The sequence below is a fragment of the Phyllostomus discolor genome, chromosome 3 (assembly GCF_004126475.2).
Source record: "Phyllostomus discolor isolate MPI-MPIP mPhyDis1 chromosome 3, mPhyDis1.pri.v3, whole genome shotgun sequence".
Lineage (NCBI taxonomy): Eukaryota > Metazoa > Chordata > Mammalia > Chiroptera > Phyllostomidae > Phyllostomus > Phyllostomus discolor.
The window spans coordinates 105,506,846-105,529,750 of NC_040905.2; the positions used below are offsets into that span (position 1 = coordinate 105,506,846).

A 22,905-nucleotide genomic window follows, 5' to 3' on the forward strand; every position below is an offset into this window, starting at 1 on the left:
GCTAGATCATCCTCCCTGCTATTTCTAGTCCTTGCTGTGGCAGTAAATTGGTATTGGCTAAAACCTTAGAACTAGGCTGACAAGGACACACACTAGGCACATCTTATATTATCAAAGGCACCCAACCCAACTTTCCAATATTCCCCCTCGCTCACACTCTCAGCCCAGTCCAAGCTCAAATGTGACCTTGGGCTACACCAAGACGAGGGCTGCAGACATTGGCAAAACTGGCAGAAGGGTTGGGTATGAAAGGAGAAAAAAGACAGGTTGTGGCACAGACACCACAGTGGGAAAAGAAAGAGGAGACCCAGACATGAAGACATGGCAGGACAGGAGAGCATGGGTGGCTCAGGGTATGTGTGTGTGGGGCAGAGGGAGTGGCTGAGATCTGCCTGGACCACCAGAATGGCCAGATCTAGAGCTCAGGGCTCCTGGTGTTAGGGGTGGGGGCCTAGTCCCTCTAACTCCACCGCCCCTGTGAACAGTCAACACACCCCAGGTACCTGGCTGGGCAGCATTGTTCATGATCCTGATGAGTCTTTCAGCTAGCAGGTGGTTGTAAATGGTCTTCTCAGCCACATTGGGCACTGGGAGCTGGATTCGCTCGAGTTTTTCAGGATCCATGCCTGGAACAGAGAAAGGGGCAGGAGGTGGGTAAGTGGAGCTATATTATGGAGAGTCCTCCACATCCTGAAAGGCCCCTTAGAGCAGGGCTTCCCCAGCTTCAGTCATCCACGGTACATCCTTGTGACTTTGGCCACGACTGGGCGCTGTTTGTACTACAACTTACCTTAGAGTTTTCTGTAAATATATTAAAACATACATTTTCTATCACTATATATAAACAGGAAATCAGCATTGCTGCAATATTGACAGTAACTGTAATTTTAAAAATGTTTTTATATTTTAGCCTGGGACTGTTAGTTGGCTACTCATGGCCTGAGGCCTACTTTGTCTATGTAGAGCAGGGAGCTTGGCAGGTGTTTGAAAGGTGATGAAGACACACTATCCCCAAATATGACACAGTCCTAGGCAAAACCATAGCGGGCAGAAATGGAATGGAAAGCACACGTTCGCAGTGTGCTTCACTGCCATTTTATGCTGGGTCTGGGTGGCCCCTGGGCCACCTCTGTATGTGACACAAGCTACGATGAGGGGGGACAGAGACCCAGAGAAACAGAGACCAAAGAAAGAGAAAGGAAACAACAGGCATACCCAACAATTACATCCCAAGCTCTGAACCCCAAACTCAAAAGAGCGGGGCTCACCACTCGACACACCACCGGGCAGCAGCAAGTGCTACCCTGAGCCAGAGGGTGGCATTGCAGAGGGTGGCATGGCACTAGGCTAAATCTTATGACAGAAAGGTACAAACAGCATGAAATCCATGGAGAGGCTCTCTCTCAGAGACAAAGGAATCGCCTTCTCTGCCATCTTGGAGCCTGGGGGCCTACCAGGAACAGGACTTCTACAATGACAAATACGTCTGGAAGGCTGTGGTCCGAGGCCATTTTTGCCGGCTATAAGCGGGGTCTCCAGGACCAGAGGGAGCACGCAGCTCTTCTTAAAACTGAAGGTGTTTATGCTCGAGATGAACGGAGTTCTCTCTCGGTAAGAGATATGCTTACATGTGCAAAGCGAAGAACAACACATGACTCCCCGTGGCAAACCAAACAAAGCCAGAGTCATCTGGGGAGGGGTGACGGTGCTCACGGAAACGCTGGCCTGGTTCGTGCTCATTCCGAAGCAACCCTCCTGCTAAGGCACTGGACACAGAATCCGGGTAATGCTGTACCCTCAAGGGTTTAGACTTATTGAAAAGTTTAAATCCATAAATAAAATGGATTTGTTAAAAATAAAAGAATCAAGGAATTACATTTCCTTCAGTGCATACTAACAGCATGGAAAAGACAAAAGACAAGAGGGGGAGGGGCAGGGGGATGGGGGAGGATGCAACATCTAATTGTGAATGGAGTGACATCTTTCCTAAAGCAGAATACGAAAGCTGGGTGACAGAAGGATCTGTGAGGGCTGCTTCAATAGGCCAGGTGTGGGACAAGAGCGTTCCAAATCCTTATCCTCTCATCTAACAAAGCTTTGGAAAAATATGCTTGTAGAAACAAACATTTCTCCTGATCCAAGCTTGGAGAGCTGAACAGATTGTTTGTGCTCAAAGCACGTCTTTTCCTGTTATTCCACAAAAGGGGGGAAGGTGGCACTTCTGGGAACTCTTGAAATACGGCCCCTTGAGTCCTAGATGACGCTTCATTTAGAACCTTGACAAAATAGTGGAGGATAGCATTGAAGAGCCGATTGTCTGGATTCTAAGTAACTGCCCCCCGCCCCTCCCGCCGACACACACTGACGTAAGAAACCATAACAATATATCTTGTTTTATTGAATTCCTTCCAGCTCGGAACCAGAGGCTAAGTCATGCCAAGGAGATGACATGGGTGAGGGACGGCTGAAGGGCTTGAGTTGGGTAGTTCTCTCTCTCACGCCCACCACTATGGCTTCCGTCAAAAAAGCTGATTGCAATGAAAATTTAATTTGTGGATTCTATATCCCATTTTGATGTGAAATGTTCAACTCTGAAGCATTCTGGTTTATTAAATGGCAAGAACATCAACTAAATCTTTTTGGCATTTGTTTTTTCCCAGAGATGTCAACACCATCTTAATATCTCTCTTTTTCATTTCTGGCCCTTTTGGGAACTGTCAGTCAGTGGTTCTGGGGGGGAAAAAGGTTCTTCAGCACGCCTAGTGCTTCACCCAACTTTATGAACTGACCATCCATCATCCCACTCCAAAGAAGCCCAGCTGCTGGCTCCCTCAGGATTGTGGTGGTGGCTGGCAAAACCAGGGAGAGCCCGTGGATTGAGTGCCGGCTTGTGAACCCTGACTGGGAGTCAGGGTACATGCCTGGGTTGCAGGCCAGGTCCCCCATAATGGGCATGCTAGAGGAAACCACACATCAATGTTTCTCTCCCTTTCTCCCTCCCTTCCTCTCTGTCTAAAATAAATAAATAAAATCTTAAAAACAAAACAAAACAGGGAGAGACACAGACTCAGAGTAGAGCTTGAATTTCTATGGTAAGCTCCATTTTGTCTCTTTCCTGTTATTGCTGTTATTCTCTTAGAACTTGTTAAAAATGATGAAATCTGTGGCAAAATCTTTTCTCAATAGGAAGAGGAACACTCCAAGGTTATCCTGGCCTTCCTCAACTGGCAGCTCCGCCCTCTGTTAACAGGAGACAGGAGACCCCGGGGAACTGAAAAACTTCCAGAATTTTATAGGGCTAGATTCCTTTAGTGAGGAAATTAAGGACCAGAGATGTTATATCACATCACCAAGGTCACAGAGCAAGTTAGAGACACAGTTAGAACCAGGATGAGATTACAAAGGTGGACAGGATCCAGATGGGGAGGGGGCAGTGCCACCTGCATGGAGAGCCAACCACAGCAAGCAGTGTACAGGGGCCTGCCCTCTGTGCTAACAACAGCCCCCACCTCCAAGGCCTTGTGGTGCTCTTGGGCTTAGTCTTCCCCAGGGTACCGTCCACACTGTGGTCAGGTGGAGGTGGAGAGAGCTGAGTGCAGAGTGCTGAAGGAATTTAATTTTGATACTTAACCTCTTCAAACTTCAGCCTCCTTACCTGTGCAATGGTAATAATTACAGTAACTCTGCCTCAGGGTTCTCATCAGCATCCAGAGGGTTCTCCACCCTTTGGACACTTTCCTCCAAAAAGACTTGGCATTTTAACACATTCCATGTGAGGTGGATTTTATCGCCAGCCTCAGAGAAAGAGAGAGCAGGATCAATTCCATACAACGTATGTCAAAACTTTATCTAAAAAAACCCTCGGACACCCTCATTCTTTCCCCAAAGTTCCTTCTTGGTCAGGTGCCTCATTTCCTCCCTGTCTCTCTTTTTTTCCACCATGGCCTCTAAAACCTCTTGTGTTACTTTGAATTATCCCACCCTGGCAATTGGCTTTTAAGGCCTGTGCAGCAATTCAAAAGCTCCAGACAGTCTTCTGGGTCCAAACAAAATGACTGCTGACAGTGGTGAATGAAAAAGGTCAATGTCACGTATGACAAGGATATGCATATGAAAGGGAAAATGGTACACATTTGCATGGGCAGACTGCACACGTGCATGCACACGGTGTTCAGTCACGAAAGGCAGGTTTTGTTGCAAACTTGATTGAGTTTCCTCACTAGCCATTTCCGCCTGACTGAAATAAACACTGGAGTATTGTATATATTGTCCTACTTGCTTCAACCCTTAAGGGCTGACAAATTCCAAAGAAATCCAGGGGCACTTTACATGGCCCAGGAGGACACACTAGCAACTTCAGACTTCCAGCAAACCACAAGCTTCCTTGCTCCTTTCTGGTCGGGGTCAGATCCTGCTTTGCCCAGAGGAGTCAGAACAAGTTTCTCCTTTCACTGCTTCCACCCAACAACCCCAGGGTTGGGGGTGTGGTAGGGGTGGAACTCCCAACTAATTCAAAGAATCTAAAAAGAAGGGAAGGGTGTGGTTCCAAGATGTCAATAACCAGTTACTGAGTTTTCCCCTCTAAGCTCTGATTTCTGGATTCTTCCTCAGCAGTAGTCCCCAGGAAAGGGTGAAAAAGACCCAGACCAAAGTTACATAAGAAGGAGACAATCAACCTAGATAAAGAGACCACAACAATGCTAGGTAAATAATGGTCAAAATAATTTTTCTTTTGACCACACAAGTTCTCCCTGGCCACAGTCACGCAAGCATTGCCAGCTTTGGAAGACTACAGACCAACTATTTCAAAAGCTAACCAGATGTTGGGCTGATTTCCAATGTACTTCCAGTTCTGATTATGTGTCAGTTGAGATTCAAAATGCTATTTTGCCAGCTCTCTGCATGGCGAAAGCCTTTCTTTATCCTATTACCTATCAACCTTTCCCATACCTCTCATCTATGTTCCAGTAACTTCTCAGTAAAGCAGAACAAGCCCCGTTCCTCTTGGGTAAACAATAATAAATGGAGGGGCAAGAGCAGAAGGGTGGAGGGTGGAGTGGGGGAACCTTTAAGAATACAAAAGCTGTAAATCTCACCCACCCCCTCCTTAGGCCAGGGCTCTGCAGACCTGACAAAGAGAGAAAGCTGTATTTTCTATTACAGATATGAACCAGAATTCATTATGTGGCCCAATTGAATCACAACGAGAGCCTTCCTCCACCGGTCAACCCTTTCCACTGTGGGATATTCATTTTGGTACAGCATCTAATCTATTATGATTTACTGGAAGGCCTGAGCTAACATTTGGTTTTTATTAACGTTGCTTTTATGTTAAAACTGTCTTATGATGAAAAATCTATCAGAAAAAGACCATTTCATTAGGAGGCCTGCTTGGAGGGTATGGATCTGGAAAAGAGAGGCTGAAAGTTGAGTGTACTGCCTGCTGCCTAACCAAAAAACCAAATAGCTAACCACCAACCACCAACTCTCGCCCCCACCACCAAATGCAGACTGTGCCCACAGGCCAGGACTAGAGCACAAACCAGGTGGTAGCTCCCCTACTAGGCAATTTGCCATGGGGGCCCCGAGGCACCTAGGCCTCAAGGCACCAAACTCGAACTCTCCAGCTTCCTCTCCAATCTGCTCCATGGCCCATGCTCACTGGTTCTAGAAATGGCACAACCAGCCACACAGTGGCAGCAGTCAGGGATCTGGGCATGAGCTAGACTTCTTTCTTCCTTAGTGCCCCCTCCCATCCAAATCAAGCAGAACTCCCCTTCCCCCAGCCCTGTTCCTCTCCTTGTCTTTCCATCTTAGTAAATGGCCCCACATAGTTGCTTGTGTCCCTTTCACAGCCCCCACATCTAATCCATCAGCTTGTCTGGCTCCAGCTCCAAAATATACCATAAAACCTTCCACTTTTCCCCATCTCTACAGCCAATGTGCTAATTCGATCCACATTAGCCAGTGTCTGGACCACTGCAACAGCTTCCTAACAAGCTTCCCAGCATTCTCTCTTATAACTCATTCCCCTATACCAATTAATCAACTTTCTATCCAGCAGCCCTAGGGTTCTTTCAAAAATTTCCATCCCGCTACTCTTCTAGTAAAAAATCCTTTAGGGGATTCCCACTGAGCTTAGAATAAAAATCTAAATTCCTTTCCATAGCCTACAAGGCCATTCACAATCTGGTTCTGGCCCCCTGGTCAGCTTTACCTTGGCCTGCTTTCTGCTCCTCAAACTTGTAAGTTCTTTCTCACCTCAGGGTCTTTGTATATGCTGTTCCATTTGTCCAGAACACTCTTGTCCCAGATCTTTGCAGAGCTGACTACTTTTCACTCTTCATGCCTGAAATGGGATGTTCCTTCCTCATAGCAGCTTTCCTTGACCAACCTAGCTAGTAACCCCTGCACCACCACCACCTGTTTGCTCTTTACCACCCCACAATCACAATTTATCTTCTTGTTCATGTGAACAAGACTCATCAAACTTGTTCCAGTGCTCACAGCAGTGCCTAGCACATAGTAAGTGTTCCGCAGATATCTGTCAAACAATGAGAAAGTCTTTCAGTTTCACCTCCTCACCACTGCCCACACCTGCCCACATCTCCACCCCACCCATCTTCTGGCTGCACTACTGTGAACCTATTCTGAGGGATGCAGAGAAGATCAGATCAGTTCCTGGCTGAACCATCCTTCAGCAGTCCCACCCAGCTACCAGGATGCGGTTCATGTTGCTGCCCACTGCACCCCACTCCCTGTAGAGTGGCTCTAGCCTGCCATCTCTCAGAGCACCTGCCAACCATGGGCTTGTTGATCACCTCTCTGATGATACATCATCACAGGCTTTTATGCTTCCTTTTGCCTTTCCCTCTTCCAGTTATCCTTTCAACCTTCTGGCCACTCTATCCCCAGCCCCCTGAACCTTCGGCCCAGGTATCCTTGGGAAGCCTTCCCTGACTGTCATGGGCCTGGTCCATGCCCACCACCAGGTACATTGGCCTCCACTGTGCTGCCATCTCCTTGTAAGTCTTTTGTATCAAACTGACACTTTCTTAGGCAAGGGCCGCAGGTGGCCTGGAGTTTGCAGTCCCCACGGTGAGCGCACTGCCTGGCAGGCAGCTGGGCCCCACATCTGTTTGTTGAATAACTACATGAATAAATTCATCGTGATCTACCTGATTATATGATCTTTTAGAACCAAAGAAGATTTCAGACAAAAAAGACAGTCACTTTCAAAACAAAGCAAATCTACGCAAGCCATGTGCATTATACCACACTCTCCTTGAACAACCTTCACAGCTTCCTGCTGCGCCAGCATACAGTCTAAACTCCTTACCTGCCGTGATGTGTCTCTGCTCCCCTGTCACGCTGCCTCTCCTCCTACCACTCTCCCTGTGATCCCTCCACAGCAGCCACACTCACCTCCATAAAAGTATTTGTTTGGGTCACCACCGTATTCTCAATACTAATCAGTGCCTGGCATCTACGAAGGTCTTCAAAAATATTTGTTAGAAGGATGAGTGGATAAATAAGTGAATAATGTTAGGTGAAAATGAAAGATGGAATTAGATGCCCTAAAATATAAACTCCCACACTTTTAAGAAGAAATCACCAAGAAATTAAGGTAGGCACCCCCAAGCAGGACGTTGGGAGCCTTGTCTCTGGGCTGCAGCACTGAACAAAGCAGCACTGCAGCGTGTGTGTGCGCGAACCACACCTTCCCCACCCCCCAACGGAGGGTGGGGCTCCGGGAAGAAAGCCCATAGGGAAAGCCAGCCACCCACAGGACGAGTTCATCCGTCATGTGCCTTTAGCCCTCCAGAGCCTGGCACCTTCACTCACCAGACTGTACCTCCCTGGCTGAGGCCCTGAGCACTGGCTGTGAGGAAGACGGCAGCCTAAGGGAGCTACTGCATGGTTGAGAGACCTTCTATCAGCTAACCTTGGCTGAGTGCTGACCAGTGCCAGGCACTAAGCTGGGTGCTGCAAAGGGCCATTGGGAGAAACACGATCTCTTTCTACCTTCAGAGATCTGGTAGTCCAGAACAGGAAACATGAAAAAAAAAAATGGTATAAAAAGTGCCATGGCAACTTCCTGGAAATTAAAAACAGGATCTAAATTATACAGCCACTTTGAAAAACAGTTTGGCAGTTTCTTAAGAACAAACAAACTTATGCGTATCATATGATTCACCCATCCCATTCCTTGGTATTTACCCAAGAGAGAGGAAATATATGTCCATAGAAGACTTGTACATAAATGGTCACAGCAGTTTTACTTGTAATGGTCAAAATGTCCATTAACAGATGGCTGGGTAAACAAATTGCAGTACATTCACACAGTGGAACACTATTCAACAACAAGAAGAAATGACTACCACACACACGACATTACGGCTGAGTCCCAAAATAATGAAGTAGACTGAGAGAAGCCATACAAAAAGAGTACATATTGCATGATTTTACTTTTATGAAATTCCAGAAAATGCAAATTAATCTACAGTGATAGGGAGCAGTTCAGTGTTGCTTGAGGAGAGGGTGAGAGAGCAGAGGAAGGGAGGGGTGACAGAGGGGAAGGAGTAAACATCTGGATGGATGTGTACTCTGTCCTGACTACGGTGATGGTTTCATGGTACATATGTATGCCAGAACTCAGCAAATTATGCACTTTAACTATGAGCAGTTTATTGTATATCAACTATATCTGAATAAAACTTTTTTAAAGTGCTATGGCTTCTAGCCAAGATGGGTTGCATTCAAGCAACTAAAAAGCTAGGCAAACACATATAAAACAATGAGACATGGGACAGGACAACTGGCAGCATAGGAGAGTGACTGTCAGAGAGAAGAAATAAGAGCAATGGACCCAGTCCTTCAGCTCACTGTCTGGAACAGTTTCCAGGCCTCACCACATACAGAGAGAACCCAAGCAAAGCCCTTGGTCTTTCTGAGATGAGAAGGCAGAGTTTGGAGTTCAGGGAGGCCAAGGTTGCTAGACTAGATGGGAAAAAGTACTAGAGAGGAGGGAGCTAAACAGAAAGAGCTGCAGAGGTCTGCAAAGGGTTCTTTTTGAGGCTTAAGCTATGTTCTGCTCTGTGCATGCAAGTAAGGAAGGGGAAAGACCTACTGGAATGAAGCAGGTGAAACAATCCCTGGAGCTCACCCAGGACCGAAAAAAGCTCATGTTTCCACTGGCCAGCATGGAAAAACCATCTAACCATGGCTCAGCAAGTAAAGTCCTTAGAAGGGGAGTGCCTCAGGAGTGGGGCCAAGTGAGCATGAGGCTAAAGGCTGTTCTGGACTCATACCAACAAAACTTAAAAGCAAACTTTGAAAAGAAGCAAACTGATTCCAAGAAGCTTATCCACATTACAGAAAAAGCCAAAATATATCAAAAGGAAGAAAGACTTTAGCATCTAACAATGTAAAATTCACAACTGTCAACCAAAAAATGACCAAGCATGAGATGTATATATGATGATGACGATGTGACACCTGCCCTGAAAAAGTCCAGCCGTTGTTAATACAATGAGAATGGTTTGTCATTAATGTAACCTGGAAGCCAAGAATAGTGGACTGGAAATGCATGCGTGAACAATGACGACTTCACTGTACTAGTCAGTGTGGGCGGTAGACACTACTGAGTGAGCATGTGTACTCAGTACACTGTGTGGTCATTGCATTCAAAATGACCAAGCAAGTAGGGCAACAAAACTGCATCAAATTTTGTGTTAAGCTTGATCATTCCTCTGCAGAAACTCTTCAGCTAATTCAGAAGGCTATAGTTGTGGACAATTGGTGATTGGCAGCTTCATCACAACAATGTGCCTGCTCATGTACCACGTCTTGGGCAGAGTGTTTTGGTGAAACATCAAATTACCCAGCTAGCTCAGCCCCACTACAGCCCAGATTTGGCATCCTGCCACTTCTGGCTTTTCCCAAAACTAAAATCACCTTTGAAAGGGAAAAGATTTCAGACTGTCAGTGAAATTCAGGAAAATACGTCGGGGCAGCTTATGGTGTTGGGAGAACTGTGTGAGGTCCCAAGGTGCCTGCTTTGAAGGCATCATTGTCCTATGTACAATATTTCTTGTATCTTGTATCTTCTTCACTAAATGTCTCTATTTTTCATAATGCATGGCTAGACACCTTCTGGACAGACCTCATATGTATCCATCCCAAAACCAAATCAGGAGAAAAATCAATAATAGACAAAGAGCTAGACTTGTGGCCTAGATGGAGGCATAGGCAGATATGCTTTGCTTCTTCATAATGAAAGGAAGGACAAAAACCCATTTAAAAACAAAAAAATACAACTGCCAGAAAATTGAACTGCATGGAAGTCTTACAACCAAGGAATTAAAGAAACATTCTATGACACTGGTAGGAAGGAGGGTTGGAGACGGGCAGCTGGGGCAGAGAGGACACACAGCAAGGTGGTGGCTGGAGGATGGGGTGGGTGAGGTGAAGGCTGGCTGACGGGGGGGTTCCACATTCATGTGCATTCAAGACAGGAGGAACAACTGGGGAGCGACACAGACTGCGCAACCCACGGCTCCAGTGCAGGGAAATAAAGCCACAAAGCCTCTAGCTGTAAAAACCTGCGGGGGTTGAGGTGGCGGCTCCCAGCATCACAGAAGAGCCTGAGAGACCCATAAGGTTGTAGAATGTTCACAAACCCTCACCTGGGAATCAGCACCAGAAGAGCCCAATTTGCTTCTGGGTAGCAGAGGAAGTGACTGAAAGCCTCCTTGAGCTGAGCAAGTGGCATTGCTTCCTATTGGACCCCCTCCTCCACAAACTGCATCACAACGCAACAAAGTGGTTTGCCCCACCTTTGTGAATACCTAGCCTCCGCCCCTCACAACATAACAGGTACACCCAGACAAAGAAATATGGCCCAAATGAAAGAACAGATCAAAACTCTGGAAAAAGAGTTAAACGATGAGGAGGTAGCCAACCTATCAGATGCAGAGTTCAAAACACAGGTAATCAGGATGCTCACAGAAATGATTGAGTATGGTCACAAATCAGAGGAAGTAGTGAAGGATATACAAAGTGAAATAAAGAAAAATATACAGGGAACCAACAGTGAAGGGAAGGAAACTGGGATTCAAATCAGTGATTTGGAATGAAGAAAGAAATAAACACTCAACTGGAACAAAATAAAGAAACAAGAATTCAAAAAAATGAGGAGAGGCTTAGGAGCCTCTGGGACAAGTTTATGTTCCAACATCTGAGTCACAGGAGTGCCAGAAGAAGAAGAGGAAGAGCAAGAAATTAAGGAAAACCTCCCCCGTCTGGTGAAGGAAATAGACATGAAAGTACAGAGAGCTCAAAGAGTTCCAAAGAAGTTGGACCCAAGGAGGAATACACCAAGACACATCATAATTAAGTAACCCAAGATTAAACATAAGGAAAGAAAATTAAAAGCAGCAAGAGAAAAGGAGACAGTTACCTACAAAGGAGTTCCTATAAGGCTATCAGCTGATTTCTCAAAAGAAACTTTGCAAACAAGAAGGGGCTGGAAAGAAGTATTCCAAGTCATGAAAGGCAAGGGACCTCCACCCAAGATTACTCTATCCAGCAAAGCTATCATTTAGAATGGAAGGGCAGATAAAATGCTTCCCAGATAAGGTCAAGTTAAAGGAGTTTATCATCACCAAGCCCTTATATGAAATGTTAAAGGAATTTATTTAAGAAAAAGAAAATCAAAACTATGAACAGTAAAATGACAACAAACTCACAACTATCAACAACTGACCCTAAAACAAAAACATACTAAGCAAACAACTAGAACAGGAACAGAATCACAGAAATAGAGATCACATGGAGGGTTATCAGCGGGGAGGGAGAAAGAGGAGAATGGGGGAAAAGGTACAGGGAATAAGAAGCAGAAATGGTAGGTACAAAACAGACAAGAGGAGGTTAAGAACAGTATAGGAAATGAAGAAGCCAAAGAACTTATAATGGACATGAACTAAGTGGGGTGGGGAATGCTGGTGTGAGAAGGGGTGCAGGGTGGAGAGGTACAAAGGGGAGGGAAAAAAAATGGGACAACTGTAATAACATAATCAATAAAATATACTTAAAAACAACATTCAAAAAAAGAAAAATAGAAATTGTACAGATGATAGGACAGAGGAAAATTACAAAATATTTTAAACCAAATAAAAATAAAACCACATTTATCAAATTTGTTACATGCAGCTAAAGCAGTGCTTGGAGAGAAATTTAGAGCATTAAACTCTTATGTTATAATAGAGGAAAGTTTAAAAATCAATGACTGGTATGGGGAGGGTTTGAATGAGAAGGAATAGCTCGAGGGAATTTTCTGGTTGACGATGAAACCATAAGGATCCTAATTATGGTGGTACTCACACAAATCCGTACATGTACTGAAACTCATAGCACAGTACCCACAAAAAGTTAATTTTGCTCTATGTTAATTTTAAAAGTAAAATAAAATAAATTAGCTCAAAAAATCAATGATTAAAGTTTCCATTTTAAAGACAAGAAAAAAGAAATTAAATCTGAAGTAAATGGCTAAAAGTAAGAAATAAAGGTAAGAACAGAACTTAATGCAATATAAAACAGAAAACAACACAGAAAAATCAATAAAAACAAAAGAAAGTTCTTTAAAAATATCAGTAACATTAATATAAAATTGATCAATCTCTCACCAAACTGATTAGGAAAAAGAAATAAAGACCTAAATTATTAATACCATGTATTAGAAAGGGGCTATCACTACATGTCTTACAGATATTAAAAGGATAATAAAGAATATAATGAGCAAGTCTATGATAATAAACTTGACAGTTTAGATGAAATGAAAATTCCTTGAAAGACACAAGTTATGAAATTTCACTCAAGAAGAAACAGATAAGCTTCAACAGCCCTATACCTACTAAAGAAATTTAGTACTTAATTACCTTCTCTCAAAGAAAACTCTAGGCCCAGATGGCTTCACTGGTGAATTCTACCAAATAGGCAAGGAAGAAATAATACCAATTCTACAAAAACTCATGCAGAAAATTCAAGAGGGGGGAATACTGACCAATTCATTCCATTAAATGACTATGTACTGACAGTAAACAAGAGAGTTACAAGAAGACCACATACCAATATCACTCATCAACATAGGTGCAAAATCCTTAGCTAAATTTTAGGAAATCAAATCCAGTAATGTATAAAATCTGCCTGCCACATTAGGTGGTACTAACCCAGAGTGATTATCACCTAAAGAGATCAGAGAAAACTTGGAGAAGGTGACTTCTGAAAGGACTCTTGATAGGCAAGCAAAATTTTACTTGGTGGGGGTGATAGGATAGAGGAAATGGTAGGAAAAAAACACAAATAAAAACAAGAAGGTAGTTGACTAACCAGAAGCAGGTAGGCATGTTGCCACTGGCTGGGGTGCCTGCCAGGCTTTCAAAGAGCTCCTTTATCTGGGAACAGTCCAGACACAGGGCTGAACCCATGGGGCCAAGTCTGTGCTATGTAACCCTGACCCCCTAGCCATACCTGACTATTCCCAGAGTTAGACATACCACCAAGCTGGAACAATCAGAACCTTGCCCAGGCATTTGAAACCCGAATGGAGGCAAACTCCCAGCCTGGAATTTGCACGGGCCAAATCAGGATCTATCTTGAGGAAAGTTGTCAGAGCTGGTCACTTCCTGCCCTTCCCTCAGCTTTTCAGCAACTTCTTGGACCCTATGAGCTATCCCCGGGGCCTTCCTAGAGAATTCCTCTTTTAGTTTGGTTAATGAGAAGTGGATTCTGTTGCCTGCTACCAAAAAAAATTCAAGAGTTCAGTGAGCATCACGACAGCAAGTTTATCTCTATGAAAGAGTTCTATCACAACGTAAAAATGTTAACCCCTGGGCCAGAGCCAGGGGTCTGTGAAATGAAGTCAGGGGAATCAGGTCAAATTGTAATGCTGGGTGCAGTCTGCATACTGTAAATGACAGGCACAGGAGGGTGAAGTTTAAGAGAGAGAAGGCACTAAAGGTTTCTGAACAGATGAAGAACATGGTCAACACAGTCTTATGCAGGAGTACCTCATGGTGCTATGGAGGATAGATTATAAAATACATTTGACTCCCTGGGGAAGTTACAATAACAGCTACTGAAATGAAGTGCCCAGATCTTTCTTGCTCTTATTCCTTTGGTTCTTCCTTCAAGCACCTACCTAGCTTAGAGCCAGGCACTAAGTCACACTGAGTTAAATTCTGCTGATCAGAGAGGTTGAAGAGAGAGCATTGACAAAACTTGATGACTTAATGCTGGAATCCAAGGGGGGAAGGAGCTAAAGGTCATGGCAGTTTCAACCTTATTTTGTAATTTCAACTGAACCAGAAATGACAGTAAGTATGATGAGCTCAAGGTGTATTTATGAGGATGAGCATAGTATAGGCAGACTGTTTCAAGGTATTGCTGAAACACCTAGGTAGAGTGTCTGGCATGCAATCAACAGGAGTCCAGTCTCTTGGAGGTCTGTTTACTCCCAGTAATTGAGGGCTCCTGTGTGCAAGGCACCAAGCCAGGAGCTGAAGGGGACTGCAGAAGCCATGGGAGTGAATGAGACAGTGGAGGGAGAACAGCATCACTGGTCAGTCCTGTCCATAAAAGGAAAAGTGTAGAAATAGTTTCACTGCCTTTCAATTAGGGAATGGCAGAATAAATGATGACACAGATGTATGACTAAAAAGAAAAAGGCAATTCTATAGGGATGCAAAATGATGTGTTGATAAGCATTACATTGAGTGCTTTTTAAATGTCTCTAGCTTAGTAAAACCCACCTCCACTTATTTCCCAATAAGCTAATGAGAAACCTACTAAAACATCCCTTGATGCAAAGTCTCATTTAGTGGCAGGGGCCAGAGGAACATTCTTGATTCTTTTTTGGGAGCAGTTCTGATATAGAGGCTATAGAACTTGTTCTTGTCAAGCCAGTGGGGTACACACCAGGCTGTTCCCAGGGAGGAAGTGAATGAGTGAATCCTAATCAAATCTGTCAGCTCTGAGGGAATCCGATCCTGACTGCTCAGCCTCAACAGGGGAAGCTGGAGAACCACACCTTTCTTCAGAAAGGAAACCTACACTTCCACACAATCCACCCAGAATCTATTTTAGCTCAGAACCCAGAATGAAAACATCTAGTATTATAAATAGCAAAACCAAGATTACACTTTGACTGATTTTAGTTCTTGATGTTAGGAAAGAGGTTGGACACTGAGGCAGTTGTAAAGCAAGGGGTCAAAAGGAAACCCACAGTGTGAATACAGTGTCTGGGCTGAACAGTCACACTTGAATCTTTTCACCCCCACATTGTCTAAATAACCAATTCCTGTAGCTTTAGTCTATAGAAAAGCACCTGAGAAATTCTAGGAAGGTTGAAGAGAAGTTTTAAGGGAGCCCACCAAAACCAGAAAGGAAATTGATTCTTCAAGAAAAGCTGTTTTTCTTCCTCCCTCTAGACCTCAGAGGGCAGGGATACCAAAAGGCATGGAGGTGAGCGGGCTTACCTTTGTTGTGAGACATGGCGTAGAGGAGGCAAAGCACGAAGAGCGCGTGGTAATCATCATCTGGGCTATCCAGGGCATGGTACACCATGTCCAGGAAGGGCCTGGAAAAGAGGAGGGACACTCGTGAACTTTGTGGTGGACACAGGTGAACAATTCTCCTCTCCCACCTGTGCTAGTTTTTGCCTCTTACAGCTCTGCCACCAGCATGCAGGGAGTCCACCATGTGCCCAATCCAGCACCAGGCATTGAGGACATAACACAAATGAGAAACAAGTTCTGCCCATGGGAAGCTGATATCTCAAGGGGAAAGTGACTGAGGAACAGACCACTTAATCATTCCACAATGGCTCATCAGCTGTCCCAGACACTGGGGAGGAATAAAGAATACAAAGTCCCTGCTCTGTGAAACTTCCATGCCAATGGGCAGAGATGGAGAACAGACAGATCCCATCGTCACTTCAAAGAGTGACAAGAAAATGAAGAAAACAGGGCAATGTGAGAGGCTACCAACACCAGACAAGGCACCACTTAGGAACAATTTCAGAATGTGGAACATGGAGTCAGACCGCCTGGGCTCAAATTCTGATTCTGCCTTTTCTTAGCTATAAACCCTTGGGTAAGTTACCTAAAACTCTCTGTTTCCTTACCTGTAAGATGGGGATTAAAACCTTACAGGGTTATCAAGAGGATTCAAGTGAATGACAATTGAAAGGCATTAGTTCAGTTGCCCTGTGTGTTAAGCACTTAACACAGGGCCAGGTACACAGTGGAAAGTGCTAGTGTACTGGAACTGCTATTTGATTTCCATTGTGAATATTTCAAGGACATGTCTCTATGATCTCACTTCAGCAAGTCCTGGACCAGCAATTTCTTGGCCTGACTTGCCCTGACTGGTGAGAATCTAAGAGGTCTCTCACCTCTGATGCTTTGTGGGTGAGATTTATAGAGTGGCTGCAGATATCACAAACCACACACCCCAAATGTTGTCCTTTCAGGTGAAGGGCCTGGCCTGGAAAGACTCTTCAAGGATAATAGAATATGCACAGTTCTGGCCCACAGGCTAGAGGGTCTGATCCCATGACTGTCTGTGGCTGTCTCTGGATGCCAGGCTGAAGCCAAGAGAGCAGAACACCTTAATGAGTGACCAAAGTCACACGTGACCCCTGGAAGGACGCACAGCTACGGTCAGCAACAGCTGTCTAGGGGGAGTGAAACAGTGAGGTGAAGAAGCACAGTAAAACCTGTTATACTTTTTGAATGTTGAACTCCATAAATATACCACTGATTCAGAATATTACATTGAAAAGTGCAAAAGAAATAGTAAAAATGTACTTGTCATACATTTCAAATAAACACAGGACACACAAAAATTAAAGGAAGACTCTTAAAGGGGATGTTTACATTCGGGCTATTTCCCCTGAGCCCCAGATCAAGCATCACCTTTCAGATGCGTGAATAGTTTTGCAATGTGTGCATTTGGATTTTTATAAGCCCACAGTGATAACACTTGCAAATGAATGGTGGGATAAAGTAGAACATGTTTTCTTGTAAACCAGCTGCATAGAGTCTGGATTGTATTTTCACTTGGGAATAATATGAATAACCAAACACCCAGTAGCAAAGAGAGGGTTGGGTAGATGCACCATCTATTATGAGATGAGGTACTATGAGGCCATTAGCATTTTGTTTACTAAGAATACAATAAGGCGAAAAAGAGTTTGGGGTTTGATTAGACAGAAAAAAAGAAGAAAAAAATGACAGACACAGATGGTATAAGTTATTGAGGTAAAAAAGGGCAGAATTCCCACTAAATTGACATTGAAAAAAAGCTGGCAGGAAATAACCAAAATGTCAGTACAGCTGCCTTTGAGTGCCGGCATCATGGAAACCTTTTCCTTCTTTGTACTTTTCAAGGCTTTTTTTACATGTTCTGAATGTGTGTTCTATAATTTTTAAGGCTTTTTATTTATTTTTTTAAAAGAAAAGAAAGCATGTTTTGAATGGTTTTTAGTTTCTTGGCCTATATTTAACCCCGAATGCAGATATAACCCATATGCAAGAACAGTTACGCTTTGTACTGTGCTATTTCTTCAGACAAGTGGACCAATGTCAAGATCCAATTCATGTCAGGAACAAATTGTCCCCCCCTCCACCCCCATTACCCTCCTCCCTGCTCAGTGCCGGGAACTGGGAGGAGAAAAGTCCTTGGCGGTATTTCTGACAACCTACAACTCAATACCATTGCAAAGGAGAAGGCAACTGCCCACCTGGGCTGGTCTCTCCTTGGCATTTGGTCTTAGGACAGAGCCAGGGCTCTGGCCCGAAAATTTCTGGGGCCACAAGCCTGCATGTGGCCCAACTCAAGCTACTAGGATCAACTTCCATTATAAACAATCTCAATCAACTCTAAGAAAGCCCTTCTCTTCATTGAAACTCAGAGGGAAAAAAAGAAGTCTGAACCCAAACATTCAAACATAACATTTTGGTCTGTTCACGTTTTTTGTTTTTGTTTTTGTTTTGCTTTTGGACAGCACAGGGGTAATTTTCTTCGTTTAGCAAAGCTATAGCTTTGCCATGCTATGTAAAATAGTGCTCTGTTTCCATTTATTAGATCCTAAGAAACTGAACACATCAGAACAATATTCACTGAAGAGCAGTAGCCAATAATCTATTAAGTAGATGTACCTTCATTTGCTTGAGAATCCCCCATTTCTAGTCATTTGTGGTTTTTCCAATTATTCATATTCTAACCAATCTTGTGGCAAGCACCTAAAGATTGTTTCCCCCTCCCTTTCTGTGTTTAGAACGATTTCCTTAATTTTCGGACCTTCAGGAGTTACATTTTTTGCTGACAAGCAAAATCAAAAAGGTCTCTGTAAGTTACAACAACCAACAGCCCTCACTGTACTCCAGTGTGTTCTACTTAACCAAAACTAAAAGTGGCTCCCTTGTGCTTCTGATCAAAATTAATCCTGCCGGGTAACTGAAACGTCTGCCAATCAAAGAGAAATAAGATGTGGAGGGAAAAAACAGCGTGCTTCAACTCTTTACTTCAAGTAGGATGGGGGCCTGTGTGAATGTCGGCCACCTCGCCCTCAGAGTTCAGGAAGTGAATTCCTTGGAGGCTGACCGAGAATCCATGCTGTTGTGTGTTTACTAACACTGCGGTAGGACAGCAGGTTGTTACAGGGGTCTGGGCAGTGGGGCCACCAGATAAGGAGCCTACATTTAGGCTCCTAGCAGTTGACTGCACACTTTGGGAGCAGCCTTCTACCCAAGTCCATTCCCAAAGGGGTGGTGCTATAGCAAGGTTCCAGGAGGATGTAGCTTTGTCAGGCCCTCACTGAAATGAACAGCCAGGCACAAAGTCAAAGGTGTAGAGCAGCAATAAATCATGCCAGCTGAGTCAGAAGGGCAGGCCTTGTGGATGGCCATGTGCGTGGCAGAGAATAAATGAGACAGGGAGATCCAAATGCTGCTCCCAAGGGGATCTTTCCTGGGAACCACAGAGTCTTCCAGGAATAGGCAGTACAAGGCTACAAGGCAGCCCACACCCTTTAGGACAGGGACGAGCACTGCAGTGCTCAGGGGCGGGGAGAGGAGTGGTGCCATGTTTCAGTCATTCTCTTTGCAAAGGGTGAAAGGATAGACAGGCAGGAGGCAGGATGGCTTGGTTGAGAAGCAGAAGAGACCATTTGGGTGGTGGAAAGAGGCCCTGAGTTATCCTTAGTGGGCACCCCAGCCAAGACACCCATCCTCACTGCTGAGCCTACCTCCTCATCTCAGAGACTGAGCAGCACCCCTCCCCTGCCAGGCTGGCTTGTGGGCAGCCCCACCGCAGCACCAGCACTGGCACAAGCACAGCACCCACCTGCTCCATTGCACACTCTCCAAGCCTGTGGCAGCGCTCTTCTCCTCGTCTGTGGTGTTCTGCTCCTGCACAGAGGTGCTGGCCGCCAACTCTGGGAGCTTGCTGCGCTCCATGATCACCATCTCTATCTCTGAAAGCAAATACAGAGGCTGGAATGAGCCCAGACAGCTTCCCAAACTTAGATTTGTAAGACAGACTTGTGTTCGAGACCAAGCTCCAGTAAACTGCTTCTAACACATCAAGCAAATATTCAGCAGCGGTGACAGAAGCACCAGCAACATACTTGGGGGGAGAATAAGACAAAGGCTAGAAACTCTCCTTCCTTTCATCTCGGCATCACCAAGAAATGAGTCGCTGATTATGACAACAAAGCGCAAACTGCCAAAATTTATTTTATTTCAAGGGTTTTTAAAAAAATATATTTTACTTTTTGATATCACACTTCCTTCCTGGAGTTGAGACAGCACAGAAGAAATATGTGGTTCATAAAACATAACCAAATTCACTGAAAACACTCCGAAACCGTTTATACTTTAGAAAAAGCTTTGATGTGACTAGAGCCTTTTATTTTCCTTTTCTATTTACAACTTCTGGATGGCAGAGAGAGGTTAGGAATCATGTTTTATTTTTCCCTATTAAAGAATGGCAACTTGTAGCAACTGACTTCAGCATAGTGTGCATTTTATTGTTCATAAAAAGGTACACAAGGAAAGCCAATCAAGGAAAACATCCTGACTTAGCAACAGACCGCGGTCACACCGCAAGGTGTCCTGTTACCGAGTTCCTTCGCACATGGATATAGACCTCCAAACACTTAGAACACAGAGTTCAGTTCATTCCCTCCATCTTTGGGAGAAAAAATGGGGGGAAAACAAGATGATTAGAAAGTGAACCTGCATTTCTGCTTGTGGAAAGATGGGAGCATCTCTGGGTTCTGACAGGACCCTGCCATCATCTTTCCCTGGATGCACACGGGGGCCCCCACTTGGCTACTGCTTCCTTTCTGCTTGCTTAGTTTGATCTCTGCACAGACCCAAGTGATTTTAAGCAGAAATTAGCTCATGTCACCCTTCTCTTTAAAACTGCACCACTGACTTCCCATCACACTCAGGATGAAGTCCAAACGCCTCCATGGTGTCAAGGCCCTGCACAGCCTGGCTCCCATCCACCTCTGACCTCAACCCCTGGCCTTCTCCGCCCAGCACCACTCCAGCTGTGCTGAGCTTTCCTCACTCTTCATTGACCAGCCCAAGTTTGTTTCTGCCCCAGGGTCTTTGTACAGCTGCCCCCTTTTCCTGGAATGCCTCACCCCAGGTCCTCCCTACCCAGGCATGACTCAATCCATCACTCAAGGCTCAGATGTCACCACCTCAGAGACATTTTGAAGACCACCTTCACCTGTGTTTCCTTCACCTCTTCAAATTATTAATTAAACTGCATACTTCATTCAGATTTCCTTAGTTTCCCTCTAATACCCATTTCTGTTCTAGGATCCCATCTAGGAAACTGTATCACATCTAATTATCATGTCTCCTTAGGTTCCCCTTGGCTGTGACAGTTTCTCAGATTTTCCTTGCCTTTGATAACCTTATAGTTTGAGAAGAACTGATCAGGTAATCTGCAGAATGTCCCTCAATCTGGGTTTGTCTGATGTTTTTCTGATAATTAGATTGGGGTTATAGGTTTCTGGGAGGAAGACCACAGAGGGGAAGTGCCCTTCTCATCGCATCATATCAAGGGTACAGGGTACCAACGTGACTCATGACTGCCGACGTCAATCTGTACCACTTGGCCAAGTGTTATGTTGCTCAGGTTTCTCCACTGGAAAGGAAGTTTTCCCTCCTTTCATTTCATACTCTTTGGAAGCAAGTCACTAAGCACAGCCCACACTTAAGGAAGGGGGAGTTATGTTCTATCTCCTTGATGGGGGAGTAACTACATAAATTATTTGAAATTATTCTGAATAGATTTGTCCCCTCCTCCCCCCTTGAGTTCACTTTGTAGCACTTATAACTACCTGGATTTTATATTTTCTATTTATTGGTTTGCTTGTTGCCTGCTTGCCTTTCCCTAGTAGAATGTGGGCTTCATAAGAGTGGTTGCCTTAGCTGTCTTGTTTGCTGCTAGAACTCCAGAGTCTAGCCCAGGGCCTGGACACAGCGAGTGCTCAATAAGTATCTCTGGAATGGACAAATGGATGATTGGTGTAGCCCAATGCGGGAGGTTCTGACAGCAGCAACGCATATTGGAGTGATCTACAACCCCACCCAGCCTGCATCTAATTTGTGCACAGTGTTCTCATGGGGGGCATCACACACATCCCTACCACCCTACTGGGAAGCTGCTAAGCATGACTGCACTTGCAACTAACCTGTGGGGTGGAGGAATGCACCTCCCACATGTCCATATGGGCCTTGACCTCGGCAGGGGACGGGGGCCCTTGCTCTCGCCAGCCCCTTCTCTCCCTGCACTGTGTTCTGGAGTCATATGCCATTGATTGAAGTCTCTCACAGGGCTGCCCTCTCCTACACAGGTGGGGGCTGACATGATTTTTAAGTGATTTGTGGACAAACATTTTCTTTGCATAGTTTTGTATTTATTTTCATGTGCATTAGAAGAAAATTCTAACTGCACAGAAAACCTGTTCTTTTGAGAATGTTACTGCTTAGGATAAGGCTAAATTTAAGGGAAAAATTGTGAGTGGATTCGCAGAGAGCCACTGAGTAAACAGTAGTTCAAGTAGCACATGGATTTGTCAATGAGCAGGAGGTGGTGCAGACTGCTGTCTGGGAACCATCAATGTTTCCAGTCTCTGCGTCTGTACCTCCACTGACCTCCTTAAGGTACCCCCAGCTACCCCAGGCTTTTCCACAGTGAGGTGCAAATATCTCAGTGGATAAAGATGATCCACTAGGCAGTACCTCTTTTTTTATTTTTACTTATTCTCATCTTTTATTGTTGTTCAAGTATAGTTGTCTCCATTTTCCCCCTACCACTATCCCCCGACCCTCCGACCCCCACTTCCCACCCTCAATCCTACCCCACTCTGGTTTTTCCATGGGTCCTTTATACATGTTCCTTGATGCCCCCCCCCCCCCCCGCCCCCCCCCGCCCGTTACCCCTTGCCCTCTGGTTACTGTCAGTTTGTTCTTAATTTCAGTGTCTCTGGTTATATTTTCCTTGCTTGTTTGTTTTGTTGATTAGGTCCCACTTATAGGTGAGATCATCTGGTATTTGTCTTTTGCTGCCTGGCTTATTTCACTTACATAATGCTCTCCAGTTCCATCTGTAATCAGTTAACACATGGTACTTATAATTATTTTCATCTTTTAAAAAATCTATTTTGCTGTTTTTTTTAAAAGAAATTATTTATTTATTTTTAGAGAGAGGGGAAGGGAAGGAGAGAGAGGGAGAGAAACATCAGTGTGTGGTTGCCTCTCACGTGCCCCCTGCTGGGGACCTGGCCTGCAACCCAGGCATGTGCCCTGACTGGGGATT

The 22,905-nt window shown here is 44.7% G+C and overlaps 1 protein-coding gene across 11 annotated transcripts in view; it reads right to left on the minus strand.

The window, feature by feature from the left end:
• CLEC16A (C-type lectin domain containing 16A) overlaps positions 1-22,905 on the minus strand; it is a 220,710-nt gene that overhangs the window by 124,842 nt on the left and 72,963 nt on the right. For all 11 annotated transcript variants that reach the window (XM_028507807.2, XM_028507839.2, XM_028507847.2 and 8 more), the window contains 3 exons: positions 19,408-19,537; positions 15,537-15,637; positions 504-626 (listed from right to left, as the gene is read on the minus strand). In XM_028507807.2, the coding sequence (XP_028363608.1) occupies positions 504-626; positions 15,537-15,637; positions 19,408-19,537 (354 nt within the window). The remainder of the gene's footprint in view (positions 1-503; positions 627-15,536; positions 15,638-19,407; positions 19,538-22,905) is intronic.